A 17,874-nucleotide genomic window follows, 5' to 3' on the forward strand; every position below is an offset into this window, starting at 1 on the left:
CCGCTGTAGCCCTCTCCCAGCACTAAGACAATGAATGAACCTGGGAAGGAAATAATGTGCCTTTCATAACTCCCCATGCAAAGTATTTAGACATGAAGGCCTGCCTCACAAAGGGGCTGATTATGATTAACAACCCTGGCTGTGTTACCAGGCCCTGGCTGGGGGCTGGGGGAGAGAGGAGAGAGCAAGGCTGGGGGCTGGGGGAGAGAGGAGAGAGCAGGGCTGGGGGAGAGAGGAGAGAGCAAGGCTGGGGGCTGGGGGAGAGAGGAGAGAGCAAGGCTGGGGGAGAGAGGAAGGCTGGAGGAGAGAGGAGAGGCTGGGAGAGAAAGGAAGGCTGGGGACTGGGGGAGAGAGGAGAGAGAGCAAGGCTGGTGGCTCGGGGGGAGAGGAGAGAGAGAGCAAGGCTCGGGGAGAGAGGAGAGAGAGGAGAGAGAGCAAGGCTGGGGGAGAGAGGAGAGAGCAAGGCTGGGGGCTGGGAGAGAAAGGAATGCTCGGGGAGAGAGGAGAGAGAGAGCAAGGCTGGGGGAGAGAGGAGAGAGAGCAAGGCTGGGGGAGAGAGGAGAGAGCAAGGCTGGGGGCTGGGAGAGAAAGGAATGCTCGGGGAGAGAGGAGAGAGAGAGCAAGGCTGGGGGAGAGAGGAGAGAGCAAGGCTGGGGGCTGGGGGAGAGAGCAAGGCTGGGAGCTGTCCTTGTGGGGACCTAAAATGTATTTCCATTCAAAATCCTACTTTCCTTAAACCCCCTAACCCTAAACCTTTAACCATACCATAACCCTAACCTTAACCCTAACCCGTAACCCTAAGCTTAACCTAGTGTGGTGTCACTTCAGATAAGACTGAATACTGTTTCCACTAGTATTTCCCTGGTATTGATAGGAAATAGTGTGGTAACAATAGTTACATCCTGGTACTTTTACGTTTTTCCACTGTAGCTATAATTTACGTTACTTCACCTAGCCCTACCGACACCGTGGGCCTTTGTTGCTTCATCTCTTCTGCTGTCAGACAGTTCTCTCTTTCACACACACACACACGAATACACAGACACACAGGAAGTACACAGACACACAGGAAGTACAGAAACAAGCACCGCCAGCTCTACTTCAATGTGTCATACTGTTGTTCTGCTTCTCAAGACCGATAAGGAAGTTATTAAGCTAGTCTCTCACAGACAGACAGACAGACGGGGGATATCCCCTCAGAACACACTGAAGTCTAGTCTAGCTCCATTTCCCTAGACTAATGGGTTATATACCTTACTTGTATTGTCTTTTGAAGGTTTGCTATAAAGAATGTCTGTCTCTGTAACTGTCTCTGTAACTGTCTCTGTACAGCCTGTCACAATGCCACTTCTCCATAACATTAGCTAGCTCCAATTATTTCTGATGGAGAAAATGTATTTTTAGAACACGTATTGGCTTTCATGGAAAACCTCTGTTCTCTGTTCACACCCTATAATCACACTGTCGGTCGAGCTGGGCTGGAAAAGTGTTGTTTTCTTTTCTCTTATGTTTCAGTTTTAGTACATCCTGCTCTTAAGAACTAACACAACCCACACAGTAGTGGAGAAGTCCAAAAGTTACATCGCTGTGATGCCTAATGTATTCTTTACTAATCTCTGTGGACTACACTGTTTTATAAAGACATTTCTATATTAGATTTGAGATTCAGAGCAACGGTCTCATAGATTCTAAAGGGCCTAGTTACATCAAGGCACACAGCTCACTTATAGTAATATGTATACCTTTTTTCTTAAAACAATCTGTTTGTAACCTCCCAGTATGGGTACTGAATTTCTCTGAGACCAAATGCAGAAAATACTTCTGGCCCTTTTTCAATAGAGCATCAATTTTCATAAATTGGTTTCTGAATACTAAACCATTTTTGTTTCTCTCTCTCTCTCTCTCTCTCTCTCTCTCTCTCTCTCTCTCTCTCTCTCTCTCTCTAGTGCTGTATTGATAACTATGAGGAGATGGTGAAGATCATGTTGAATCGTGGAGCCAGTGTAAACGCCAAGGACAATGAACTGTGGACCCCACTACACGCTGCTGCCACCTGTGGACATGCAGGACTGGTCAAGGTCCTCATTCAACAGTAAGATACTGGCTCTACTATTACATACTAACCATTATCTCACTCAGTTGAATAATTACTAATTGCTGATTACATATAACATTTCAGCTGTCCATATATATGTCTTGTATTTGTTTATTTATGTCAGATCTATAGGTAACTGTCGAAATAAAGGAAACCCCAACATAGTGTCATAATAGGGCGTTGGGCCACCACGAGCCGCCAGAACAGCTTCAGTGCACCTTGGCATAGATTCTACAAGTGTCTGGAACTCTATTGGAGAGATGAGACACCATTCTTCCACCAGAAATTCCCTCATTTGGTGTTTTGTTGATGGAAAACGCTGTCTCAGGCACTGCTCCAGAATCTCCCAGAAGTGTTCATTTGGGTTGAGATCTAGTGACTCGGCAACCTTGTCTCATAGTTTCAATTCAAAATTTGCCGTAATTGGAGGTACACCTCCAATTGACTCAAATTATGTCAATTAGCCCATCAGAAGCTTATAAAGCCAAGACATAATTTTCTGGAATTTTCTAAGCTGTTTAAAAGGCACAGTCAACTTAGTGTATGTAAACTTCTGACCCACTGGAATTGTGATACAGTGAAATAATCTGTCTGTAAACAATTGTACACAAAGTAGGTGTCCTAACCGACTTGCCAAAACTATAGTTTGTTAACAAGACATTTGTGGAGTGATTGAAAAACGAGTTTTAATGACTCCAACCTAAGTGTATGTAAACTTCCGACTTCAACTGTATATAACCAGTTTTAAAAAAACCAGATAAAAGAACACCTTACTGCACAAAAGGGACTGTCTTGTATTGTAATGTGCGCTGTACTACAGTATTTATTAGACCTAGATGTTGTGTGAATGTACTGATATGTAGGCGATGTATCACGTTTTAAATGTATGTATTTCAGTCTGACTAATAATGTTCTGTACTATGTATTGTGTCATGTTTCATGTGGACCCCAGGAAAAGTAGCTGGATGCTTTTGCAGCGGCTAATTGGGATCCTAATAAATACCAAATACCATAACTATTACCTAGCGTTCGCCATTTTAAATGTATACTTCAATGGGGTAAGTACTTCCCAAGGAATCCTGGATAGCACAAACCCCTAAATAATAATATTTATACATGACCACAATCTATTTTAATTGCTTAATTAACAATATTTGCTTAATTATCAATATACTTTGAATCCCTTATTTACTCAAATATTTCCTTTATTTTGTCAGTTACCTGTATATTATCTGGTCAAAGTTCTCATCAGCTGTATATGCATGTTTCTGTTCATTCTGTATATCTTTATAAAATGTATGCATGAGTAAGTGATTCCATTGGAAATGGAACCCACGACCTTAAGGTTGGTAGCGCCATGCTTTCACCAGTTGAGCCACACTTATATTTATCTCTTCTGTTACACAGTGGAGCGGATCTGTTAGCGGTGAACTCTGACGGCAACATGCCCTATGACTTGTGTGAAGATGACCCCACACTGGACATCATCGAGACCGCCATGGCCAACAGAGGTGAGCAACACATTGATGTATTCTTTAGTGAGTCCAACTGAAGTAGGAATCTCTTTGTGAAGGGAACCCTGGCCTGAAGCCGTCATGGTTGACTGAACCATCACTACCTTTTGACACTTCATCTAAATGAACAATACTACACTGCTCAAAAAAATAAAGGGAACACTTAAACAACACATCCTAGATCTGAATGAAAGAAATAATCTTATTAAATACATTTTTCTTTACATAGTTGAATGTGCTGACAACAAAATCACACAAAAATAATCAATGGAAATCCAATTTATCAACCCATGGAGGTCTAGATTTGGAGTCACACTCAAAATTAAAGTGGAAAACCACACTACAGGCTGATCCAACTTTGATGTAATGTCCTTAAAACAAGTCAAAATGAGGCTCAGTGGTGTGTGTGGCCTCCACGTGCCTGTATGACCTCCCTACAACGCCTGGGCATGCTCCTGATGAGGTGGCGGATGGTCTCCTGAGGGATCTCCTCCCAGACCTGGACTAAAGCGTCCGCCAACTCCTGGACAGTCTGTGGTGCAACGTGGCGTTGGTGGATGGAGCGAGACATGATGTCCCAGATGTGCTCAATTGGATTCAGGTCTAGGGAACGGGCGGGCCAGTCCATAGCATCAATGCCTTCCTCTTGCAGGAACTGCTGACACACTCCAGCCACATGAGGTCTAGCATTGTCTTGCATTAGGAGGAACCCAGGGCCAACCGCACCAGCATATGGTCTCACAAGGGGTCTGAGGATCTCATCTCGGTACCTAATGGCAGTCAGGCTACCTCTGGCGAGCACATGGAGGGCCGTGCGGCCCCCCAAAGAAATGCCACCCCACACCATGACTGACCCACCGCCAAACCGGTCATGCTGGAGGATGATGCAGGCAGCAGAACGTTCTCCACGGCGTCTCCAGACTCTGTCACGTCTGTCACGTGCTCAGTGTGAACCTGCTTTCATCTGTGAAGAGCACAGGGCGCCAGTGGCGAATTTGCCAATCTTGGTGTTCTCTGGCAAATGCCAAACGTCCTGCACGGTGTTGGGCTGTAAGCACAACCCCCACCTGTGGATGTCGGGCCCTCATACCACCCTCATGGAGTCTGTTTCTGACCGTTTGAGCAGACACATGCACATTTGTGGCCTGCTGGAGGTCATTTTGCAGGGCTCTGGCAGTGCTTTTCCTGCTCTTCCTTGCACAAAGGCGGAGGTAGCGGTCCTGCTGCTGGGTTGTTGCCCTCCTACGGCCTCCTCCACGTCTCCTGATGTACTGGCCTGTCTCCTGGTAGCGCCTCCATGCTCTGGACACTACGCTGACAGACACAGCAAACCTTCTTGCAACAGCTCGCATTGATGTGCCATCCTGGATGAGCTGCACTACCTGAGCCACTTGTGTGGGTTGTAGACTTCGTCTCATGCTACCACTAGAGTGAAAGCACTGCCAGCATTCAAAAGTGACCAAAACATCAGCCAGGAAGCATAGGAACTGAGAAGTGGTCTGTGGTCACCACCTGCAGAACCACTCCTTTATTGGGGGTGTCTTGCTTATTGCCTATAATTTCCACCTGTTGTCTATTCCATTTGCACAACAGCATGTGAAATCTATTGTCAATCAGTGTTGCTTCCTAAGTGGACAGTTTGATTTCACAGAAGTGTGATTGACTTGGAGTTACATTGTGTTGTTTAAGTGTTCCCTTTATTTTTTTGAGCAGTATATTTTGATATGAAGAAGCGTTTTAACGTATCTACATCTAAGCCTTCATATTTTAAGTCAACCCCTCTAATCCAGTTGTTTGATTATGTTAGTTAGAATTTGGTCCACATGTACCCACATGTCTATTATATGTAAATAGTGGTTGATTAGTGAACGCCATAATGTAGTTATTTTGTTAGATACTTCTCCCTATTAGCTGAAATCTGATTTTTTTAGCTAGCTGTTCGGACCGAACATAGCATTGAATCATGGGAATTTGTTGAGCTATACAGACGTTGCTTCCACAGAGTTTCTAAACCCAGAGACTTTCGGGAACGCTTGTGAAACATACCAAACAGACCAGGCCGGGGATTGGGGTTTGACAAGTCAATGAGAGAAGTGAACAATTCTTCCTTAGTTGTTAATTTTATCAAAATCTAAAGGTACAACCAAGATTCGAGCGAATGTCTTAAGTAGTCGAACATGTTATTACTCCAACCTCGTGAAAGTGACAAACTGACACATTTTCAACTTTATATCGGGGGAGTGCCTTTGATGGCCTTGTCACGTTCTGACCAGTAAAGGGGTTATTGGTTATTGTAGTTTGGTCAGGACGTGGCAGGGGGTGTTTATTTTATGTGGTTTGGGGTTTGTTGGGCTATGTTCTATGTTAGTATATTTCTATGTTTATCTAGTATGTCTAGTTCTATGTTTAGTTAATGGGGTGGACCTTCAATTGGAAGCAGCTGCTCCTAGATGCTTCTAATTGAGGGTCCTATTTAAGAGAGGTGTTTTTCTGTGGGATTTTGTGGGTAGTTGTCTCCTTGTTTAGTGTTTGTGCACCTGACAGGACTGTTTCGTTATCGGCGTTATTTTTGTATACGTGTTTGTTTCGGTTTTCCCTTCTTGCTGCCATTACAAAAGAAAATGAGTATACATATTCCCGCTGCGTTTTGGTCTGATCATTACGACACCCGTAACAGGCCTGCACATGTGCAGTTCGGCGCGTGACGACCGTTAGACCCGATGACGTGTTTCTGCGCATGAGTTTAGCTAGCCAACATTGTCATAACATCGCCTACAAGAGTGATCGGGGATTTCTATTGGAGAAGCAGTTTCTGCCTCTCTTCATACTGTACTTTCTTTGTTGCCTCTGTTCTAACTCACGGACACTACAGAAGCTTAACCAAGTTTAATTCTTCCCAAAGGGTCATTACAGCTGTAATTCAGACAAAGACATGTTCCCATCATCACTAGTATATATACTCCACTTATAGACACTCCTCCTTCTCTCCAATTGTTGCATCTTCTGGTTCCACAGGAAGAGGGTAACAGGATAATAAACCACTATTTCTCCCTTCAGGGGATCTGACCTGACCTCCTGACCTCAACCCCTCCTTCACCTAATCCACAGATGTCCTCTCATATCACCTATCTCACTCCCGTGACTCTCTCCCGTCCACCCAGCACATTCCACAGCCACCCTGTCTTTCTACAGATCTCAGTCCTTTATATACTATGTGTCTGATCTATCATGTCTTTAATATCTCAATGTTCAAAGTTTACCCAAAATCCAACAGTCCCTCCTCTTGAACAATAGCGTCCTAATGTTCAATTTATATAAACTTGGAAATTACTTCTAAATGGACAAACAATGATAATAAAACATGATTTAAAAAAACAAACAATTGATTATAAGTGAACAAGCAATGATAACAGACATTCCCTGTGAGGTTTACAAACTCAGAGACTTATGACCTCTGTCCTATGATCACAACATGCACCATTTTATTTCCATCTCTCATCACACAACAAAATGCCATTCCAGCTGTATCTGCTGTCTAGTTCCATGTCAGATGGAACGCTTTTTGTTTCTCCACTTTCTCCTTCTGGTTCCTGAGAGAGTGATGGCATAAGATTTGGAAATTAACAAAAACATAACAGCATTAACAATGTGATAAGCTATGCATAACTATATGCATGAAACCCACAGTCTGAGACCGTGATAATTCACACTCTCTCTTCACCTGACTCTATGTCTCCTGAGACCGTGATAATTCACACTCTCTCTTCACCAGACTCTATGTCTCCTGAGACCGTGATAATTCCCACTCTCTCTTCACCAGACTCTATGTCTCCTGAGACCGTGATAATTCACACTCTCTCTTCACCTGACTCTATGTCTCCAGGATACTTTCTGAGACCGTGATAATTCCCACTCTCTCTTCACCTGACTCTATGTCTCCTGAGACCGTGATAATTCCCACTCTCTCTTCACCTGACTCTATGTTTCCTGAGACCGTGATAATTCACACTCTCTCTTCACCAGACTCTATGTTTCCTGAGACCGTGATAATTCCCACTCTCTCTTCACCTGACTCTATGTCTCCTGAGACCGTGATAATTCCCACTCTCTCTTCACCTGACTCTATGTCTCCTGAGACCGTGATAATTCCCACTCTCTCTTCACCTGACTCTATGTTTCCTGAGACCGTGATAATTCCCACTCTCTCTTCACCTGACTCTATGTTTCCTGAGACCGTGATAATTCCCACTCTCTCTTCACCAGACTCTATGTTTCCTGAGACCGTGATAATTCCCACTCTCTCTTCACCTGACTCTATGTCTCCTGAGACCGTGATAATTCCCACTCTCTCTTCACCTGACTCTATGTCTCCTGAGACCGTGATAATTCCCACTCTCTCTTCACCTGACTCTATGTCTCCTGAGACCGTGATAATTCCCACTCTCTCTTCACCTGACTCTATGTCTCCTGAGACCGTGATAATTCCCACTCTCTCTTCACCAGACTCTATGTCTCCTGAGACCGTGATAATTCCCACTCTCTCTTCACCTGACTCTATGTCTCCTGAGACCGTGATAATTCCCACTCTCTCTTCACCTGACTCTATGTCTCCAGGATACTTTCTGCTGGATTCCACAAAAATAAAAGCCCTAAAAAAGCTTCCTCATGCTTCCACCCAGTCTTCCCCTTTCGGCCCCAGGTTCCCAGAGGTGTTCCCAAGCCATGTCACTTTCACTTTGTTCCCCATCTCCTCCGTTGCCACACCCCTACATCCTCTTGAGGTAACTCAGCACTGTATATGCTTTCACATCAATGCCTTCAACATGTTGTTTAGAGAACAATTACCACAACATCTATCCTCTTTCATATGATGCATTAACCAATAAAGCAGCTAACCCAACTATAATGTTTAAAGTAGCTCCCAGACCCAACCCATCTGCATGTCTCTCTCTCTTGCTCCGCTTCCTCTGTCATGGTGTCTTCAAGCTCACCCATTATGCAGCTGGTCCTCACTTCACGTGAGAACTATGTACCCAGCCCCAAGGAGAGACATGACGGTCTTTACGGCTGCAGGTGCTGTAAGGAGTAGTGTGTGTGGACCAGACCAATGCTGCTGCTGTCTCTTGATGTACACTCAATCTCCAGAATTCAGCCCGTGCCCTTGGTTATCTCTGCTTTCACCTGAGGATATACACACTGCAACACATGGGTAATTTCCTGACAACATAAACTCTCCTGTTATGGCAAGATCACTAATTTGTGACATTTGAATAACAGCCTCCCCTGTACTCCCATCGGTCTGGTCTCCCAGTTACCAGTTACCAATCCATGTAGCACAAGTCCTCATGAACTGATATTCCAGCAATGCTACTAAAGAAACCCCTGTTACTACCAACATGGCCCATGACTATAACCTCACAATACCCCTCATTACTGTTACTACCAACATGGCCCATGACTATAACCTCACAATACCCCTCATTACTGTTACTACCAACATGGCCCATGACTATAGCCTCACAATACCCCTCATTACTGTTACTACCAACATGGCCCATGACTATAACCTCACAATACCCCTCATTACTGTTACTACCAACATGGCCCATGACTATAGCCTCACAATACCCCTCATTACTGTTACTACCAACATGGCCCATGACTATAACCTCACAATACCCCTCATTACTGTTACTACCAACATGGCCCATGACTATAACCTCACAATACCCCTCATTACTGTTACTACCAACATGGCCCATGACTATAGCCTCACAATACCCCTCATTACTGTTACTACCAACATGGCCCATGACTATAGCCTCACAATACCCCTCATTACTGTTACTACCAACATGGCCCATGACTATAACCTCACAATACCCCTCATTACTGTTACTACCAACATGGCCCATGACTATAGCCTCACAATACCCCTCATTACTGTTACTACCAACATGGCCCATGACTATAACCTCACAATACCCCTCATTACTGTTACTACCAACATGGCCCATGACTATAGCCTCACAATACCCCTCATTACTTTTACTACCAACATGGCCCATGACTATAACCTCACAATACCCCTCATACTGTTACTACCAACATGGCCCATGACTATACCCTCACAATACCCCTCATTACTGTTACTACCAACATGGCCCATGACTATAACCTCACAATACCCCTCATTACTGTTACTACCAACATGGCCCATGACTATAACCTCACAATACCCCTCATTACTGTTACTACCAACATGGCCCATGACTATAGCCTCACAATACCCCTCATTACTGTTACTACCAACATGGCCCATGACTATAACCTCACAATACCCCTCATTACTGTTACTACCAACATGGCCCATGACTATAACCTCACAATACCCCTCATTACTGTTACTACCAACATGGCCCATGACTATACCCTCACAATACCCCTCATTACTGTTACTACCAACATGGCCCATGACTATAGTCTCACAATACCCCTCATTACTGTTACTACCAACATGGCCCATGACTATAACCTCACAATACCCCTCATTACTGTTACTACCAACATGGCCCATGACTATAGCCTCACAATACCCCTCATTACTGTTACTACCAACATGGCCCATGACTATAACCTCACAATACCCCTCATTACTGTTACTACCAACATGGCCCATGACTATAGTCTCACAATACCCCTCATTACTGTTACTACCAACATGGCCCATGACTATACCCTCACAATACCCCTCATTTGCGCAGTAGTCTAGTTCCATGCTGTCAATATAGCATCCTTCGCTACTAGTACTGCTCCTTCAGTTACTGTCCCTACAGCGCCTGCCGTGAGAATAAATCCTGCATGTAATCTGTCAAATGTTCTCCGGCTGTTAGAAATTGGGAAAAAGATGAAAGATTTTGGAATAATATCCAACCTAACAAAACTCTGAGTCACAGGTTTCCTGAATGTTTACCATAGTGTCTGAAATGCTACCACTATCTCTTCTACTCTCACCATGATCTGGGTATGTATAATGTTCAACTAAATCCCCATATTGTGTACAGTTAGCTGTCCTCCCTCTCCTATGAGCTATCTCCTGTACCAATATACAGTCTCTGGGAATGATACTCCTCTATCATTCCATCTAACCCATAACACACTATACTCCTAATGCACTCCTACAGTTATAAACATACTAAAACATTCTCAAATCAATTAGTCAATATATCAGTCCCTCCTCTGGAACAATGATCACTCTTATTGTTCCACGAAACCTAAAAACATATTGACTTGAAAAGGAAAGAGAAAAAAGTACATGTTTAATAACTTAGCACCACCCATTGATGCGATTTAACATTAAAATTCTGAGTACAAAAACTTTCATGGTTGTCCCAAGCTATCATCCAGTGATTCCCCTAACAAACCACCTCCCTTTAGGATAACACTTAGAGATGAGGTTTCTGGAGACTCTCTCGGTCAAATACATTTTAACACCCCTCACCGTTCTGTAGCAACTCTCTCTCGCTGTATCCAAATCATAACTAAAACATTTTAGAAATTATCCAACCCAAATTTAGAATGACAGTCCTTAGTGCTTAATATGGGCAGGTGGGACGGTAGCGTCCCAACTGGCCAACATCCGGTGAAATTGCAGAGCGCGAAACGACAGTACTATAAATATTTAACTTTCATAAAATCACAAGTGTAATACATCAAAATAAAGCTTAACTTCTTGTTAATCCAGCCGCTGTGTCAGATTTCAAAAAGGCTTTACGGCGAAAGCAAACCATGTGATTATCTGAGGACAGCGCCCCGCATACAAACACATGAAAAACATATTTCAACCAGGCAGGTGCAACACGAAAGTCAGAAATAGCGATATAAAAAAATGCCTTACCTTTGATCTTTTTCTAAATATTTTGCAGTGTGTAGACTGCCCCCCCCACCCCCCTGTCCTTCACCTGGCACTTATCATTCTAGTGTTTCTTCTTCAGATATCGTTTACAGTTCATCTTCCCAAAGGCACATGTAACTTTTGCCTGTCACATTTCATGGCCCTTGGTAATGTCCCGATTTTAATATCCAAGTAGATGTCTCCGTTTCTCCCACGTACACAAGTCTCTCATCTGGGCCGTTCTCTCACTCCACACACGCTCTCAGCACTACAGCCCCGGTTTATGGCTCAGACTCAGATAGAAGTGTTAAAAATCACTGTCGCGTTGCACAGCCTTTGTTGTTCTTTCTTCAGCCGGTTAGGGAGGGTTTTGAGGTTCACACACACTCTGTGGTCAAATTATTCCTACCATGCATTAAGACACCATCTGACGTCACCTTCCATGATAACCTAAAAAAAACACAAATCATAACAACAGTTTAGTTCATTTCATTTCTATTTCAGGAAATCCAGACAAGCATTGACTATATGACAAATTATTACATTAACCTTATCTTAATAACATTATCTCTACGACAAATGTCAAAAAGCATAACATACTGTTACTGCTAAAACCATTTTTTTAATTAGTCCATACTCCCTTATTCTACTGGCGACCTCTCAGAAGAGTTACCAGATCATGAAGGTAGCACCCTAACCCCTCACAGAATTCCAACTCCAGGATCCCAATCCGGTGAAATTTGTATCGAAACAAAAACACAAAATGAAATCAGCAATACATATATCACAATCCATTTGAAGTAACTGTCATCCCTTATTAACATATATTTTCCCTTCTATATGCAGACTGAACACAGTACCTCTGTATATTTACCCAAAGACCAGGACCTCAGGGAACTGGTCATTTTCCCCGTCGAACACCTGATTCAAAAACAACATGTTAAATCAAAAATAAACTAATTCGAATAACTAATCCACTTAGAATTACAACTCTTTATAACTCCCTACGGAAATAATAATAATCTCCTAAAGTAATGGTGCACTTTGATTCGAGACTGGTGTTTCTCAAACATTTTATAATTAAATCCCCCTGTTCCGATCATTTCTAGTGAGATTGATCAGTCCTCACCAGGAAACGTCGGATACAGTGCATTTGACGCAATTAAATTATTTATTGTCCCTGTCCTTCAGAAACCATTTAAATATCTTTTCAAAACATTTCCATCCTTCTGCATACCCAATTTAACTGAATTGAAAAGACCCCATCCAATAAATCCCACAGTATCAACACACCACTAACGCACATTCGTAACCAGTAAATGGTGTGTGCGTGTTGGTGAAGCGTAGGTCCAGAACACACGAACAGGCCTCACTTATTATCTGGACCTCGTTTATGGCCTAATCCAGATATGTTAATACCTAAAACCGCCTAATATCACCAACTGCTCACCCCCACAGTCTCCGGGGACCTTCCAACGAAAAAATTATGAAACCCCCTCTTTTGGAAAAAAAGAGTGTACATTTCGTTAGCATTCACTATGCTACATTTTAATTCAGCAAACCAAAAGTACTAATTATAAACCATACCTGTTCATTTTAAATCTACAGTCCTTTATTTAGCATGTACTACCCTTAGACACAGCAACATTATCTCTCCACCGAGTCTACAATTCACGGGTCTCTTTTCCCCATGATTCTCCATAACCACTGCACCACATAAAATAATCTATAGTTCATTTTAGGTTTGGTAACCCCTATACTAATTCTTCGTGACCCCTCCACCCTTTCGTCCATTCCAGAATTCAATTCCTGAATAAGACGACGTAAAACGTAAAATCTATTTAAAAATAAAACCACAAAATGTCTCATGAGATCAAAACCCCCCAAGGCTTTCTGAGTTTGCAATGAGTGTTTGGCCATATCATTTAAATGTGTTACCTTTAGAATCCATTCCCCTGGCATTTAGCCTAGATTTTTCAACCCAAAATATGTTTTCCCATGGCAAATTTAGCCAATTTCTCCGCAATATTTAATCACTGGCCTCTACTAAAAGGTTAGGTGAAACGTGATCTCATACATCATCCTTCACAAAGAAACTGTAATCTCTATGAACCACTAATCGATCAAACAGAGGCTATACACCGCTATGGGACATTTCCTCTCCTGCTAATCTCAAGACGTTTTGTTGTTGCTCTTTTGAAAAAGAAGCGTAATTTCCTTCGAATGCAGCAGGTTCCAGTATCACCTTACACTCATTCTTCCAATGTGCGATAGTCCCACATCTAAAACAGGGAGCCATCTCCATACGCTTTGATGTTTTTTCCCTACGTTTCTTTGTCTTACCTTGGCCATTGAAACTATAGTTAGTGATTTTCTCTATGGCCCCATTAACCCCTCTCACATCTGGGAAGTGAGCAGAGTTGTAATTCCACTCTCAAAACATGGCCTTGAATTAAATCCACTACCACCGCAATTACCGGTTTGATCACTGGGTTCAAACCTGCCATCAAAGCAGAAGTGTAAATTCTATCAATCCCCTCCCGTTCCCAGTCTTTCTGTTGCTGTACAGGTACCCATTCTGGGTTTATCATGATGCATTTTTTTGTTGTTGATAGAATTCTGACCTCAAAATGCTGGTATATTGATTCTGGTTTTATGTCTTTATGCCAAGTCATAATTGCCTCCCTGAATTCTTTATTTGATTTGAATTCACCATCAGCAGGGAAATGTTGTCCATTTTTATCCAATTTGCTCAATTTTTCCCATATTCCAGCCGTATTGGTAGAATGCTGTTGTGCTTCTTTCAGCGCCTCCATGGCTTCATTAAAATCCTCTAGCTCCGTTCTACAAGGGAGAACGGTCACCAAATCAATAGTTAATTATTCCTTAACCTCTCCTGACGGTGTTCAGTGTGTTTTAGATTTCTTCACTCCCGTCTATAATACACATCTTCTATTAACTATTTTCCAAGGTAGCACTACCCACTTCCACGGATAATAATTAATTGGTCACGGCACTTAATACCTTGTATTAGAACCGATACCATAGTGTCTGCAAATGTATTACTGGAGAATACGGATGACTTAATGGCATCTTCTGGTATTGCCTCAAATATCACTATTATTCATAACCCACATTACCAAAACTATTCACACTTGTCTTCCTATTTCCACATAATCTTTCATGGTTCCCCACCCCAACAGGGCATACAACTAACCTCCCTTTCCCACACACACTCACACGGCCACTGCGACTGGGCTTCTACCCTCTCGTTACAGGTTTAGCGGAGAACCAACCCCACCCAGAATTTACCCACTAGGACTTACCCTACAGGTACTAGCCTGCTCGAGTTTACCTTCCGGGACTCACCCTATACTTTATAGTACATGCAGGAACCAACCTACTAGGGATTTACCATTTACTTTACAGTACTAGCAGGAACAACCTACTAGGGATTTACCATTTACTTTATAGTACATGCAGGGACCAACCTACTAGGGATTTACCATTTACTTTACAGTACTAGCAGGAACAACCTACTAGGGATTTACCATTTACTTTATAGTACATGCAGGGACCAACCTACTAGGGATTTACCATTTACTTTACAGTACTAGCAGGAACAACCTACTAGGGATTTACCATTTACTTTATAGTACTAGCAGGAATAACCTACTAGGGATTTACCATTTACTTTACAGTACTAGCAGGAACAACCTACTAGGGATTTACCATTTACTTTACAGTACTAGCAGGAATAACCTACTAGGGATTTACCATTTACTTTATAGTACTAGCAGGAACAACCTACTAGGGATTTACCATTTACTTTATAGTACTAGCAGGAACCAACCTACTAGGGATTTACCATTTACTTTACAGTACTAGCAGGAACAACCTACTAGGGATTTACCATTTACTTTATAGTACTAGCAGGAATAACCTACTAGGGATTTACCATTTACTTTATAGTACTAGCAGGAACCAACCTACTAGGGATTTACCATTTACTTTACAGTACTAGCAGGAACAACCTACTAGGGATTTACCATTTACTTTATAGTACTAGCAGGAATAACCTACTAGGGATTTACCCCCTAGGGCTTACCCTGCAGGTACCAGCCTGTACGAGTTTACCTTCCGGCACTTACCATCTACCATAAAGTTACGACCGGTTGTTACACAGTGGGCCTACCGAATTAAACTCAGGCTCTCCAGGTCCGTATCCCATAATTTGTTCAGCCAACGATTCTCGTCTCCCCAATATGTCAAAATGAGTGGAAACAGGTATAGGAACTCACCTACCTTGTTTGTTGCCAGCTCTGCTCCACTGATCTGGAATCTTTAGTTTGCCTACAAATCGTGGTGAACCCTGCTCGCAGCGCCATCTGTTAGGTTCTGATTTTTCAGAGTAAATAACTCACGGACACTACAGAAGCTTAACCAAGTTTAATTCTTCCCAAAGGGTCATTACAGCTGTAATTCAGACAAAGACATGTTAGCATCATCACTAGTATATATACTCCACTTATAGACACTCCTCCTTCTCTCCAATTGTTGCATCTTCTGGTTCCACAGGAAGAGGGTAACAGGATAATAAACCACTATTTCTCCCTTCAGGGGATCTGACCTGACCTCCTGACCTCAACCCCTCCTTCACCTAATCCACAGATGTCCTCTCATATCACCTATCTCACTCCCGTGACTCTCTCCCGTCCACCCAGCACATTCCACAGCCAACCTGTCTTTCTACAGATCTCACTCTTTTATATACTATGTGTGTGATCTATCATGTCTTTAATATCTCAATGTTCAAAGTTTACCTCGAATCCAACACCTCCCTCAGAGGCACATGTTGCTAGGCAACCCCCCTGGACTTGCCGTGGTAGGCCCCGTCTAAAGCCAGTGTGAGAAACTTGCTCCAAACTCTTGTGCTATGAAACTAAATAAATACTGCACTCTGAACCACTAAACGTGTTTGCTAGAGTCATGATAGTGTGTTAGACAAAGCGAGTAAAGTGAACCACTAAACGTGTTTGCTAGAGTCATGATAGTGTGTTAGACAAAGCGAGTAAAGTGAACCACTAAACGTGATGTAGTTGGAATTTGCAGCTGTTGTTTCTAAGTAATGAATCTGCTTTTGAAATAACTTACTCATCCTTTAATTGTCTTGACTTTTCTGTAAGCCAGAGGAGATAAAGAGTACACAATATTCATGCATATTTATATACTGTCCTGGTTACACAGCCACCATAGTTGCTGGAACCATGCTGGAAAGAGTGAAATGAAAGAAAAACGGACAAAGGCCGAGGACAGTGCGGTTTATGTTGACAAGATAGTGTGAACATGGTATCGGTCTGTCTCAGTGTGGCTGGCTGACTGACTGAGTGTCTGTCTCTGTTTGCCTGCCTCACTGACCAAAATCACTTCCTGAATGTTTGATTGACAGGCATCACCCAGGAGATGATCAATGAGACCCGGGCGTCTGTAGAGAGGAGGATGATGGGAGATATCCAGGACCTGCTGACGGAGGGAGAGGACGTCAACCACCATGATTCACAGGGAGCTACTCTGGTGAGTTTATAATATAATTAAGCAATAAGGCCAGAGGGTGTGTGGTATATGGCCAAAACAGTGCATTTGGAAAGTATTCAGACCCCTTCAATTTTCCACATTTTGTTACGTTACAGCCGTATTCTAAAATGGATTAAATAAATGTTTTCCCTCGTCAATCTATACACAATACCTCATAATGACATAGGTTTTTAGAAATGTTTGCAAATGTATTAAAAATAAAAAACAGAAATACCTTATTTACATAAGTATTCAGATCCTTTGCTATGAGATACAAAATTTAGTCTCAGTTACATCCTGTTTCCATTGATCATCCTTGAGATGTTTCTACAACTTGATTGGAGTCCACCTGTGGTAAATTCAATTGATTGGACATGATTTGGAAAGGCACACACCTGTCTATATAAGGTCCCACAGTTGACAGTGCATGTCAGAGCAAAAACCAAGCCATGAGGTCGAAGGAATTGTCCGTAGAGCTCTGAGACAGGATTGTGTCAAGGCACAGATCTGGGGAAGGGTAAGAAAACATTTCTGCAGCATTGAAGGTCCCAAAGAACACAGTGGCCTCCATCATTCTTAAATGGAAGAAGTTTGGAACCACCAAGACTCTTCCTAGAGCTGGTCACCCAGCCAGAGCAATCGGGGGAGAAGGGACTTGCTCTGGGAGGTGACCAAGAACCTGATGGTCACTATGACAGAGCTCTAGAGTTCCTCTGTGGAGATGGGAGAACCTTCCAGAAGGACAACCATCTCTGCAGCACTCCACTAATCGGGCCTTTATGGTAGAGTGGCCAGAC

At 42.8% G+C, this 17,874-nt stretch overlaps 1 protein-coding gene across 2 annotated transcripts in view; it reads left to right on the forward strand.

Annotated features, from left to right (window-relative positions):
• The window catches only part of LOC106566123 (protein phosphatase 1 regulatory inhibitor subunit 16B), a 173,632-nt gene that overhangs the window by 135,919 nt on the left and 19,839 nt on the right, over positions 1-17,874 (forward strand). For both annotated transcript variants that reach the window (XM_045691909.2, XM_014133975.3), the window contains exons 4-6: positions 1,947-2,092; positions 3,503-3,606; positions 16,953-17,077. In XM_045691909.2, the coding sequence (XP_045547865.1) occupies positions 1,947-2,092; positions 3,503-3,606; positions 16,953-17,077 (375 nt within the window). The remainder of the gene's footprint in view (positions 1-1,946; positions 2,093-3,502; positions 3,607-16,952; positions 17,078-17,874) is intronic.

Source organism: Salmo salar, chromosome 12 (assembly GCF_965601325.2).
Source record: "Salmo salar chromosome 12, fSalSal1, whole genome shotgun sequence".
NCBI classification, from domain to species: domain Eukaryota; kingdom Metazoa; phylum Chordata; class Actinopteri; order Salmoniformes; family Salmonidae; genus Salmo; species Salmo salar.